This window comes from Prionailurus viverrinus, chromosome A3 (genome assembly GCF_022837055.1).
Source record: "Prionailurus viverrinus isolate Anna chromosome A3, UM_Priviv_1.0, whole genome shotgun sequence".
Taxonomy (NCBI): Eukaryota; Metazoa; Chordata; class Mammalia; order Carnivora; family Felidae; genus Prionailurus; species Prionailurus viverrinus.
The window spans coordinates 15,382,119-15,395,233 of record NC_062563.1 but is presented as its reverse complement, the minus strand read 5'-3'; the positions used below and the strand labels follow the sequence as shown (position 1 = coordinate 15,395,233).

Here is a 13,115-nt window from a genome sequence, read left to right as displayed (position 1 = left end):
TCAAAATAACATCAGCATTCTTCACAGAGGTAGAACAAACAATTCTAAAATTTGTATGGAACAAGAAAAGACCCCAAATATCCAAAGTATTATTGAAGAAAACCAAAGCTGGAGGCATCGCAGTTCCAGACTTCAAGCTGTATTACAAAGCTGTAATCATCAAGACAGTATGGTATTGGCACAAAAACAGACACATAGATCAATGGAATAAAATATTGTTATACTTCTTAAGACAGCTTGGCAAGGTTTCCACTTACTATTCATTTTTGAGGTTCCAGGCACTTCAATCCACAATGTGAACAGCACTTCTGTGACACTGGGCAATCATTATCCTGAAGGCACTTGGGTCTATCAAATGTGGAACACACCACAGGCTTGTGTGGGCAGAAACCTGATTTGGCTTTATGGGATAAAATAAGACACTTGATCTTGAAATACTTGATTATAGTTTGAGACAAAGTTGGGAGATTTGGGGAACCCTAAACAGGGCTTTCTTCTGATGAAGTCTCTTACCCTTCCCCCTAGAGTAACAATAGATTGTACAAGGCAGAGTATCAACTTTCTATGGCTAACAATTTGAGGAGTATCAAAAAGGCTTGACATCTCTGAGTTACAAAATCTGTTAGGATTCCTGCTGGCCCTCAAAGAGCTAATGGATTTATTTGGGTTATCTGATCCCAGATTACCAGAGATAAAAGGAATATGGGAGAGCACCCAGAACTTCCTTTTTAAATATAAACTGTACAAATTGAGGATCATGTAGGGAAAATGAGTTGTCTACGGCCATAATGAAAATGAGTAGAAGAGTTGAAGTCAGTTGAAAGGACTTGGATTTCTTCCACCATACTGTGCTGTACCTCAAAACACTAACAATCTCTGGGACAAGACTATACTAACTCAGCACTACATGAAGGAGTGAGACCTAACCTCAGAAACTACAGAGTTCACTTCTGCCCCAACAACATTTTGCTGCCAATCATTACTGCAGCATACCTACAGGATGTGGATATGCTCTACATGCTCTGAAGTTCTGTGCAGACATAAGGGCTTATTAGGAATGTACCTAATGGTTATCATTTTTTTGTACAAATAAGTGGGTATTGTCACCTGTCAGCCATTGAAGATGAGACTTAGAATAAATAAGTTCTCATGGGGAAAAATAGGGAGTGATACTATGCATGATTGTCTTTGAAGCCTAGCAAATAAGTTTCCTGAGATCAGCACAACAACACAAGAGCAGTGATTGGGCATCAAAAAAGAAAAAGTTCCCAAGAGACCCCTAAGGTCAACTGAAGGGGTATCTCCTATTCCATGGGCCAACATGACATCCTTAGCATATGCCCCGGAGACTTTGGGAGGTATACCCCCAGTCCTCACCTGTCCAGGCCATGGCACAAACAAAGCCACACATGGATTCACAACATTTGTCACTTTGGGGGCAATCGATGTCACTCTTACACAGAGATGAACACTCCATACGGTTCTTGAAAGGGAAGAGTGGGCAATGTCCTTTCTTGACTAAAACAAGAGCAGATGTGAGTTCTCTCAAACCCCAGCCCATCTCACTGTTTTAAACAGCTTTCCCTTCCCCTCCAAACTAGTATCTCTTTCTGTCACTTGGTTCACTCTACCCTGATGACCTCTGGTAGACTGTGAAGGAATGTAATGCCTCACCATCTCCTGGGATGTAGTAGAAAGAGAGTAAGGCTGGGTGTTTGAAGCCCCAGGTGAGAATATGACTCCCCAGACCAGGGTGGCAGCTGTTGATGTGGTAAGAAGTGGTCAGATTCTGGATCTATTTTCAAGGTAGATCTAAAATGATTTCCTAATGCAATGGATGTGGATTGAGAAAGCGCAATGCTGATTCATCAAGGGTTACTTAGAAGTTTGTTTTGTTTTGTTTTTTCAACCAAGCTGGAGAGAAGTATGGACAGAGCAGGTTTGAGATGGGAGAGCAAAGATGAGTGGTTCTTTTTTTTTTTTAATTTTTTTTTTCTTCAACGTTTTTATTTATTTTTGGGACAGAGAGAGCCAGAGCATGAACGGGGGAGGGGCAGAGAGAGAGGGAGACACAGAATCGGAAACAGGCTCCAGGCTCTGAGCCATCAGCTCAGAGCCCGACGCGGGGCTCGAACTCACGGACCGCGAGATCGTGACCTGGCTGAAGTCGGACGCTCAACCTACTGCGCCACCCAGGCGCCCCAAGATGAGTGGTTCTTAAACAAATGAAGTGTGAGATGTTTTTGAGATCCTGATGGAGGAGAAGACAAGGTAGTTGGAGTTTGGGAGTCAGATTCAGGCTGGAGATACAACTGTGTGAGTCACTAGGGTAGAGATGGTATTGAAATGAATTCTTTAGAATTTTGTTCATGTTTTCTGTTGTCCTTATCTGATTGCAAATTCTATGAGGGTAGGAGGTGCTTCCTTTCTTCTTCCCCTCCACCTTCTTCTTCTCTTTCCTCCTCTTTCTACCTCTTCTTCCTCTTCCTGTTCTCCTTCTCCTCCCTCTTCCTCTTCTTCCTCCTACTGCTTATCTTCCTCCTCCTCTTTCTTCTCTTTCTCCTTCTTCTTCTTCTCCCCCTTCTCCCCTTTTTCCTTCTCCTCCTTGTCCTTCTTCTTCTTCCTCCTCAGGTCAGATTCTAACAGACCATGGTGTGTTTGACTCTCAAAACTATTGTTAGGTTATTTCTGAGGTCTAAACATAAATTTCCCACAAACCAGCTCAAACCAATTTCCCTGGCCTCTTCTTCTGGTTTCTGAGAGAGAGCCAAGGTCTAGTTTATAGTGCCATAATTCCTTACAGCCTCCCATAAAGGGCCAGGCCACAAGGTTGCCTTGGCCATTCAGGCTCACTAGGCCTATAGAATTGAAATTTCAGATCTACCCCTGACCCACTGTGAATCCTTGGGCAACTAAATTTACCTCTCTGTTTTCTTGTCTGTAAAATGGAGGTGATGGTATACATTTCAGCCTGCATTGCAGAATCTGAGGTCAAAGTTCTAGTGCTGCTTTGTAAAGTCACACAGTGCTGTGCATTTTGAACATCAACGGCCACCACCTCAATTATTACCCTTTAGCAAACTGACACTACTGAACAGCCATCATGTCAAATATTTGTGTCCTGATCACATATAATCATACCAACAACTCAGCAATGACTTTTGTTATTCCAGTATTATGGGGGAGGGAACTGAAACTCAAACAGGTGAAGAAATTTGCAGTAAGTGGGAAAAGGGGGATTTTTATCTACATCATTTGTCACTTAAGCTCTGTAAGACACTGTCTCCCAACATTACTGCTAATGGTCATTATAGTAAGGAATTAATCCACAGCCCTCACCTTCACTCCACCCTATTCTTCACCTACTCCATGCTCTATCCCTACTTCTTGGGAAACCAGAGATGACCTGCTTATGTTTCATTTTTGAGTAAGTACTTAGGTAACACTCAACAGGTATGTGCACTATCTCAGTTTCCTGGCACAACAACTCCATCAGGTCAATACTATCATGACCCCCCATTTTGTAGACAAGAAAACTGAAGCTCATGGAAACAGGAAACTGACCCAAGACCACCTGTTCAGTGAATTATTGAGCTAAGAGTTGAACAAAACATTTTAACCTTAAAGCCTGAGCATATGAATATTCTGATGTACTATCTCCAGTTCCACTAGGCCCTCAGATAGCCAGGCATATAAGTCTTACCAATTAATGTGCAAGCCATTATGCAGTGTTCCTTGCTGATGAAGTTGTTAGCATTCCCATAGCAACCTCCATAGGTAAAGGGTTTGCAGAGGTGATGTTTATTGTCAAAATACCAGTGCATGATATTACTGTTACAGTTTCCTTGGTCTGAGGGTAGACTGCAGGGTTCTGAGGACAGGAAACAAAGAGGGAAGAACATAAAGGGTATCAAAAACAAAGAAGGGTTCAGGCCCTCACCTTTGTGCAGTTCTTGGTATTTGATCCAAGTGATTAGGAGACCATCATCAATAAAATTTCTAGCCTAGCTCTACTACAAATACTCTATGTTGCATTGAATCTCTGAGCATCATTCACACCTTTCAAAAGTCATAGTGAAAAGCATATGAGGTGCTTTGGAGCTGATCTTTCTTCTCTACTGCCTGAGCTTTGGGAGGACAAGACTTGTTCAATGACTATATCCAAAATGCCTAACAAAGTGCCTGGCACATAGATAGAATGAAACATCAAGAAGAAAAAAAAAAACCAATCTCTCATGTTTGGAAATTGATCAGAGCTCACAGCTGAGCCATGGTGTGCCCCTGTCAGATATTAACCAGCTCACCAGACAGCTACATCAAACAAGGTCACTCTGGGACCATGATAAAGGGAGACCAAAAACAGTAATTGTGAAAGCCACAGAATACCCAACATCTATGAGTGATTTGTGTTTCTCTACATTATGGCTTTATCCTCAGTCTAGCCTCCCTTCTCTATAGATAAGATCACATGAGATAATCATAAAATTGCCCCACTTTCTGACAACACCCCATATAGGCCAAATCCACCCCTGCAAATTACTCAGTCAAAGCCTCAATCCCATAGTAGATTCTTTCCAACAGCTTCTTACTGAGATCTCTCAGGTTGTCTATGGTGAACATTCTCCCTCACTGCAATGAGTAGTAAATCCAACTTGTTCAAATACATATGTGTTCCTGGTGGTCTTTGGCCAAAGGACACTAACAGTAGATATTTTTTGAGTCAATAAATGGATATCTATATCTATAATGCACAATTTCCTCTTATGAGATGCTCTATACTTTGAGTTACCAGAAAACCTCTTTGAAGGCCAAAGAGTCCAAAAATAAGACCAGCATCTAAGCTGACTGGGGTTTACATTTACCACAGTGGCAACAATAGCCTCTTGACACATAGGAAGTGTACGACAAGTATTAGTTATTTGTGAATGCTTGAATGTTGAACCAAGAAGACTAACATCAATATTATCCAGTTGCCATCCACCATGCTTAGACTCACTGTTTGTACTTGAGGGTTGGAATATTATTAGAAAAAGAGAAAATCATGAGCCCTGGCCTCTTTGTCCTACCATTCAAGGGAATCATTCAGCAAGTTCTAGACGGGGCAGGAAGTAAGACACCTCAAAAGGCCCTCAGCCTTGGTGCCACTACCTTGGAGTGGATCCATGCACTTCTTCCCACAGGCAAATGAGCAGCACTTCATCTGTTCCACGCAGTGCCCATCAGTTCGGCACCAATCTGGAACTTTAGTTTCACAGGTGATCCTCTCATGGGGGCACACTCCTGGTTTCTCTGCAAGAGAACAATGTCCACATTCACATCCCTTGAGAGTTTCAGCTCTCCCTCCCCGCCCCCCCCCCCCCCCCCCGCCCATGGCAAAGGGGAATAGTGACCTTCCCTCAGCCCTCTCCTCTACCTTCCATCCTCAGTGCTTGCTTTGCTTATCTTATGGGCTGGGTCTGCCTCTCACCACTTGTAGCTCATTTAGATTGATCTGAATCAGGAAACTGTGTTTCCTGGAAGAAGGAAAGGGAAGGGAAGCATCTCAGATTCTACAGCAGGGAGTTAAATAGGGACCAGGAGCCTTACCTTAAGTTTGGGAACTCCTCTCTCCTCTTAAAACTTAATATTTTAATGTCTAATCCCCCTGCCTCCAGTATCTCAGTTGACAGGGAAATTAGTAAGGAGTGGTGTAAATATCATGGAAATAGGAATATTGTGGTCGCGATACCCGATTTGGGCCCCTGACTCCTTGTGAGCTCGAGAACAACCTGAGTTCCACTATGTAACTTCACAGTTATCTTTAAAGTGGGCAGGGATGGTGCAGCGAGAGGAGCACTATAAGACAGACCTGGCGTGGGAGCCTGACTCCAACATGACTAGCTCAGTTATCTTGGAGAAAAAAGTCTTCCTTCTGAGTCCTAAGCTTTCCACCTATAAAATGAGAATTTCAATCTCTTCTTGACAGTCTGCTTATAAGAATTAAGGAAGATGATGTCTGTAATGCACTCATCACAGTACCTGCCACATGGGAACAGCATGGCAGATATGGGATTGCATCCTCCCTTTGGAGGGTTAAACATGGCTGCCTCATATCCGTCCCGGTAGGAGGCAGAATCTTAAAGTTGCACCCCCCCAGATTCCCATCCTCTGGTTATTGAATTAAACATGAATTTAGGTACTGCTGTGGAGAAATGTCATAGATGGGAGCAAAGTCCCAAGTTAATTGACCTTAAAATACAGAGATTATCTGAGTGGGCCAGACCGAAGCTGTCGAGTCCTTTAAAAAGGAGGGGTTTTCCCCTGATTAACAGAGAAGAGGTAAGAGAGATTCGAAGGGTGAGAGGAATCTAACATGCTATTAGTAGCTTTGAAGATGGAAGAAGCTAATTGCCCTGGACTAAGGGTGGCCTCTGGAAGCAACCTCAATAGTGCAACTGCTACAGCTAGTAAGCATGGACGAGGACCCTGGGTCCAAGATGGAAACTGCAGCTTTGGCTGACACCTGGATGTCAGCCTGGTGACAACCTGAACAGAGACAGAACCTGAGCCAGACGCACCACACCAGACTTCTGAACTACAGGTAGTGTGTTACACAGCCAGAGATAGCTACTACCCTGTGCCAGGGGCAATGAGGCTCTAAACTGAGCATCCCTCCAGTGAGATCTACTGGAGAAGCATGATCCTTTTGGATACCACTGACTTGGAATTATAGAAGTTTAGCATTGGAAAGACCATATTTATCATTAGTATCACCCTCTTACTTTCTTAGGTTAAAAAATATGAGGTCAGATGAGAAAATATAGTGGATGAAGGATGAATTGAAATTGTTAGTACTTTCCAGTTATATTTCTTAGCCTTCATACCACCCTTCATGCACCCTCCAAGGATGCCCTGAGGCTGAGTATATGGTTCCTAATGCCGAGTTGTGTATTGAAAACACCTGTGCATCTTTTAGAAAATATAGACCATGTCCTGAATCAGAATCTCAAGAAAGTGAAGCCAAGGGACTCAACTTTTTTAAAGTGCCACTGGTGACACCGAAGCAGTTAGGGATCATGATGTAGGCTACTACTTGGGAATCCCTGTTCGAGGTTTGGGCACAGCGAGAGCAAAGCAAATCAAAGAGGGACACATCCAAAGAGGTAAAAAGGCACAGAAATCTTGGAATTATAAAGACAAATGTCTCCTCACTAGTGTTGACTTTACCCAGGCCCACCTCTCTCCTGCTTCTGGGGGCATTAAAACCTTTTTTGGGTTCTACACTTTAGTTCCTTCCCCCTCTGTCAGCTTCAGCTCCCACTTAGAATCCTCCTCCCTCCCAGCCAGCCTTCTCCAGCCACTTAGCTTGTCCATGTGGTCTCCCCTGAAGCACACAAACTGGGGATTCCTCTGCAGCTACTGGGAATGCTCCCCAAAGTTTGGGTCTTGCTCTCTGCTGTCATTCCTTGACACATACTTCCCACAGACCACATCCATTCCCACGATGCTATCTGTGGTTCCTATGCCTTCCTCCTGACCTATCCCCACTTCCCAGCTAAGACACATATCCAACCACCTGGCAACATACACCTGGGTATCTCATAAGACCTCTTTTCCCACATGTACAAAACTGAACTAGCATCTCCCTATGCCTTAGCAGTGCCTCCTTCTCTCTGCTCCCATCTTTATATTGGCATCAATATGCCCCCAGGCTATCAAGAGAACCCTGAGATTCACTCCTCCCTCTCTGTCACCCCAGCATCCTGTCAGACATGGACTTGGGTCAGTTCCTCCTCCTAATCTCTCTCCAAGTCCCATGGCTTCCCCTCTTGGCCACCACTTCCAAGACAGCTCCCAACCTCCGCCCATGTCTCTCTTCCACTTGTGCCACCTCCTCCTTACTGTCCTCTGACCTCAGGTCCTCCCCAGTGTTTGATTCACCTCCAAAAAATTAACTTGGAAAAGATACAAATGAGGCAAAGTTAAGGAAATAATTTGGGGGCTCCAGTCAGGGAAGGATTCAAAGGTCCCAGGGTGGGTGAGCAGGGCTAGTCCTCTGAAGCCACAGTAGAAGTTCCTTCATCTGACATGAGTCCTTGCCTGCTGTCTGACCCTCAGTCCCAGGAAGGCCTCCTGAAGAAGGGGCAGCCGTAGCTTCCCTCAACCCACCTTTGACTCTTTTCATTGGCGATGAAGATGTCTCCTCCAAAGAGAGAGAGAGAAGCAGCAGGAACACTACATTCCTTGGGGAGAAGACTGAACTGTGGACAGGAAGGTGCCTGTGTGGGGTGACAAGAGGCGTGGGGATTAGGCACAAGCCAGACAGAGATACAGAGGTGTGCTGAGAACCATGCAGATGGTCCACACTTCCCTCAGTTCACAGATGAAGAAATCAAGATACACGGTGGGGAAGGGGGTTGTCTGAGGTCACGTGGAGAGTAGGGCAGGCCCTTCAAGCCCAGGACCCTCCTGTTGGCCCCACTCTCTGTCCCGGTAATGGTCCGTGTCTCACCAGGACACTCGAGCATTGTCTTTCTCCTACATGAGAGGTCACATATCAGTGATCACAGGGATTTGTCTGGAACAGTTGCAGGGCTGGTCTGCCCACTGTCATTCCCAGGGCAACCCCAGACACGAGAGAACACCTTTTTCTTGCTCCACTGATGGCAAGAAACTGATGGTAGGAGACTTTCAGGAGGGCCTGAGATGTCCCATTGGGTCCAGGAGCAAGAAAGTCCCAGATGACCGAGGGTTAACCAAAGGATCCCTCATTTCCTTTCTGTTGTTATCCAAGCCTAGCTTCTGATACTCCTAGAGCATCTCATACATAGAAGACCCTCCCCCACTCACTCAATCCCGTTTCCATATGTCTCTTCCTGGTCCTTATGTACTGTTTCATTTTGTGATGTGAAGAACTGATAAGGCCATACAGTGTTACCTCTCAAACTAAAATGCGTTTTGGGGGCTCCTGGGTGGCGCAGTCGGTTAAGCGTCCGACTTCAGCCAGGTCACGATCTCGCGGTCTGGGAGTTCGAGCCCCGCGTCAGGCTCTGGGCTGATGGCTCAGAGCCTGGAGCCTGCTTCCGATTCTGTGTCTCCCTCTCTCTCTGCCCCTCCCCCGTTCATGCTCTGTCTCTCTCTGTCCCAAAAATAAATAAACGTTGAAAAAAAAATTAAAAAAATAAAATGCGTTTTGAGGGGCACTTGTCTGGCTCAGTTGGTTGAGCATCAGACTCTTGATTTTGGCTCAGGTCCTGATTTCACTGTTTGTGAGATTGGTCCCCCGCTGCCTGCGGAGAGTATCCTGATTGGGATTCTCTCTCTCCCCACCTCTCTGCCCCTCCCCACTCGTGGGTGCTCACTCTTTCTCTCTGTCTCTCTGAAAATAAATAAATAAACTTAAAGAAATTAAATTAATAAATACATAAATTCAATTTGAAAACAGCAAGAGAGGAGGGAGGCAGACAGGAAGAGAGAAAGAGAGAGACAGAGAACGTCATTATGCCCAGAATGCACCTATATTATTGATGGAACTTCAGACCTTGCCAGGAGTCCTTTCCAGGTCTCCTGAACCATATTACGTGGCTGCCTAAGAGGAAAGACTTGCAGCAATTTGTCGTTTCCCAACCCCGCCACCAGAATTCTAATCCTGTATCCTCTCTGAATGTTACAGCCAATGCCTGGACTGTTCGGAATGGCAATTATGGCCCCAAACTCAGTGACAACTGGTTTTTGGTCCTGGCTTGGTAACTTACAGGTGTAGCTGTATGCGGATCCTCAGTTTCCTCATCTAGGAAATGGAAATGATACACCTACCTGGCAGCTTTGTTGTCACTGTGAGAATTAGATGAGATTGTGTGAGATTACTCCTGAGTGGTATGGAATGGTCAAAAGCAGTGCTTGAGGTTGGACCTGAGTTCACATTGTGGATCCCCCACTTGCCAGCTATGTGGCCTTGGCTCAGCCACTGAATCTCACTGAGCCTCAGTTTTACTTTTCTTTCTTTCTTTCTTTCTTTCTTTCTTTCTTTCTTTCTTTCTTTTCTTTTTCTTTCTTTCTTTCTTTCTTTCTTTCTTTCTTTCTTTCTTTCTTTCTTTCTTTCTTTCTTTCTTTCTTTCTTTCTTTCTTTCTTGATTTTATTTTTAAATCTCACCCAATGCTGGGCTTGAACTCACAAGCCTGAAATCAAGAGTCGCTCATTCTGATCACCAAACCAGCCATGTGCCCCCAAGCCTTGGTTTTCTTTAAAGGAAATAGTAACACAACTACTTCATACACATTAGAACAAATTGAAGTATGTGGAAAGCATGGTGACTGGCATATAGTGCTTAATATATTTTAGTCAATAAAAAAATAATTCACTGAATGAAAAAAAAAAAGTTATTACCTTTTCAGCTTTTGAATGTCCTGTAAGACTGTGTATATCATTGCTTTTATTCCCCCAAAAGATTAGCCAAGGCCCTAGTGTGCCTTAAATTCTTGTAATCAAATCACCCTTTTGGTGTGAAGTTTTACACCTGTTAACCCAGTCTTCGGAATTCATTGGTTAGATTAGCCTGTAGTCAGTTAGTAGGAATCAGAGCTCCGGGCGGGGAGGGGGGGGCGGGTGCAGGGAGAGATGCAGACCAAAGGTTGCCAAATATAATACAGCACGTCCAGTTAGAATTTTTCATGGAAGTATATCCCATGAAATACAAGGACCATTGTTATACTAAAAATTATTTGGTGTTTATCATTCAACTTTAGTTGGTCAGCTTATATTGTTATTTGCTAAATCTGGCAACTTTAAAACAGAGTGGATTCATTTTGATTTGAGGAGGATCTGTTTGGGCAAGAGACTACAAAACATGGGTCCTATGGGGAATGAGCAAATGCGTGTGGGGGACTTGCCCAGTGGCCCTAGGCAACGGGACAGACGTGGGAGGCATGGGCACTAGGGTGCTGTAGGAACAGCAACGAACCAGGAATGAAGAGACTTTGAAGCCATGCCATTTGGGGCTACTCTTATGTCAGTCTACCCATGTGAAAATGACGAGATTCAACTCAGTCAGTCCTGATCATGCTGGCGCACACGTACCCCTGAGGGCGCAGGAAGGTTTTCCAGAGGGTACACAGGCACGGACAGATTTAAGGACATGATGTCCTGCTTCTCACATTCCGCATTTACTTCTTCCTGAAGTTGGTCTGCCTGAGAAAGAGCCTGCAGTCTGCCTTTCTCCTTTTCTGTCTCGCACAAAGCCCCGTGCTGCTTCCAAAAAAGGAGGGGTAGGGACCATACTTCTTACCTATCTCTTGCATGTGTCCAAAGTGTAAAAGCTGAGTTACAGACAAAGGAACACTTTGAGAGTGCATTTTCCTGAGGACGCTTCCCAAAGAGCAAAGCAAAAATGTGTGGGTAGGAAATACTAAGAGGTTGGTCAGTACCCTGTTTCACTCAGGTGACAAAGTCATAGTAAGTCGTTGTGCCTTTAGCTCCCTCTTCTAGAGTTAGAAATCCCAAGAGTGATGGCACATATCCACAGGGATGTGTATGAAAACATTAATTTCAACTGAAAAATGAAGTCAGCTGTATTGTGGGAGAAAGTGGCCTGATTTGGCCGATTGAGGACTGACTTTGCCAATTAGTGGATTTGTTTAACATTTTCCATAAATAGAGTTAAATCTGTGGCATAAATTTTTTTAATGCTTATTTGTTTATTTTAAGAGACAGAGAGAGAGTGAGAGAGAGAGAGGGCCAGGGGTGGGGTGCAAAGAGAGGAGACAGAGAGAATCGCAGACAGGCTCTGCACTTATAGCTTGGAGCCTGACGTGGGGCTCAATCCCACGAGACCATGACCTGAGACAGAATCAAGAGTGGGATGCTTAACTGAGCCACTAGCTGCTTCCCCAACTTTAAAATGTATTTAAAGCATGCAATAGATAAAAGCATTTTATAAAATATATATTATGGAAGGTCTATCAAAGCTAGTAGTATTCAAACTCTCCAATGCTTACAGTGTATCAGATTAAACAATATGTCTACATAAAAGAGTAACAAGTCTAATTAATAACATTATTGATCATTTGGTAAATACTGGTAAAGCCTTTTTGGTAAACTTTCCAGAAATTGAGAAAGTCACGTGTGATTTGTGATCAGTATCCTAATTCCTAGGAAACAAATTCTTTTCAAGTATAAGGTTTCCAGTTCTATGCCTTGTAAACATAGAAAGGGGATTTAAGTAAGCTTATATGAATATTTAGATTAGATAATTAAAAATAGTTTTTTATTATAGAATATTACATGATTGGGGGGCAATGATCTGGAAGTTTGAAGAACCACGTGACATACCTATAACAAAACTCCTTTTGTTCCCATGCACTTACATATCACCAAGAGATGCATTGCCTATAGAATTTTGTTTATCAATAAAATTTTGCCAATCGATAATTTCAATGTATTTACTTATATGGTCACTATTATAATGTTATTGAAGTAACAAATGGAATGAAAAATCAGTCCATAAGAAAACATTTTATTCCTAGGGTCTTATGGTCCCAGGAATTGAAAACTTTACATTTTAATATACATACATGTGTTTATGGCATAGCAGTATGAAAAGATCATGATTAAAAGGTTTTTGAGCATAAGATTATATTGCATTAGATTGTGAGTCTGTGGGGTAATAAGAATGGAAATGTGAGTTCTACGAGAAGGAGAAGAGTTTTGAAATGTCCAACTCTTAAATAAATGCTTTCCGTATTTTTTTCCTCTTTGTTTTTTAAATTTTTTAAATTTTATTTTTTTTAATTTACATCCAAATTAGTTACCATATAGTACAACAATGATTTCAGGAGATTATATATATATACATATATATATATATATATATATATATATATGTATATATATATATTTGATATGAAATTTATTGTCAAATTGGTTTCCATACAACACCCAGTGCTCATCCCAACAGTTGCCCTGCTCAATACCCATCACCCACTTTCCCCTCCCTCCCACCCCCCATCAATCCTCAGTTTATTCTCAGTTTTTGAGAGTCTGTTATAGTTTGGCTCCCTCTCTCTCTAGCTTTTATTTCCCTTCCCCTCCCCCATATATATATACATTTTTAATTTTTTAATGTTTTATTTATTTTTGA

The 13,115-nt window shown here is 43.0% G+C and overlaps 1 protein-coding gene across 1 annotated transcript; it reads right to left on the bottom strand.

The window, feature by feature from the left end:
- Positions 1–260: 260 nt before the first annotated feature.
- WFDC8 (WAP four-disulfide core domain 8) lies at positions 261–9,769 on the bottom strand. The gene is made up of 6 exons (XM_047852730.1): positions 9,735–9,769; positions 8,149–8,258; positions 5,149–5,289; positions 3,704–3,871; positions 1,378–1,518; positions 261–400 (listed from the first exon to the last, which is right to left on the bottom strand). Exons 1-6 carry the CDS (start codon positions 9,767–9,769, stop codon positions 261–263), a joined length of 735 nt encoding a protein of 244 aa, XP_047708686.1.
- Positions 9,770–13,115: the final 3,346 nt, after the last annotated feature.

What these genes read in the sequence shown, in the direction of transcription:
- WFDC8 (XM_047852730.1), bottom strand. Translation starts at nt 9,769, where the DNA reads ATGAGGAAACTGAGGATCCGCATACAGCTACACCT. An exon ending in GTGCATGGATCCACTCCAAG is followed by an intron (nt 3,872 to 5,148) that starts GTAGTGGCACCA and finishes TCCTGTCCTCAG; the next exon opens with AACCCTGCAGTCTACCCTCA. An exon ending in AATGGCTTGCACATTAATTG is followed by an intron (nt 1,519 to 3,703) that starts GTAAGACTTATA and finishes CTCTTGTTTTAG; the next exon opens with TCAAGAAAGGACATTGCCCA.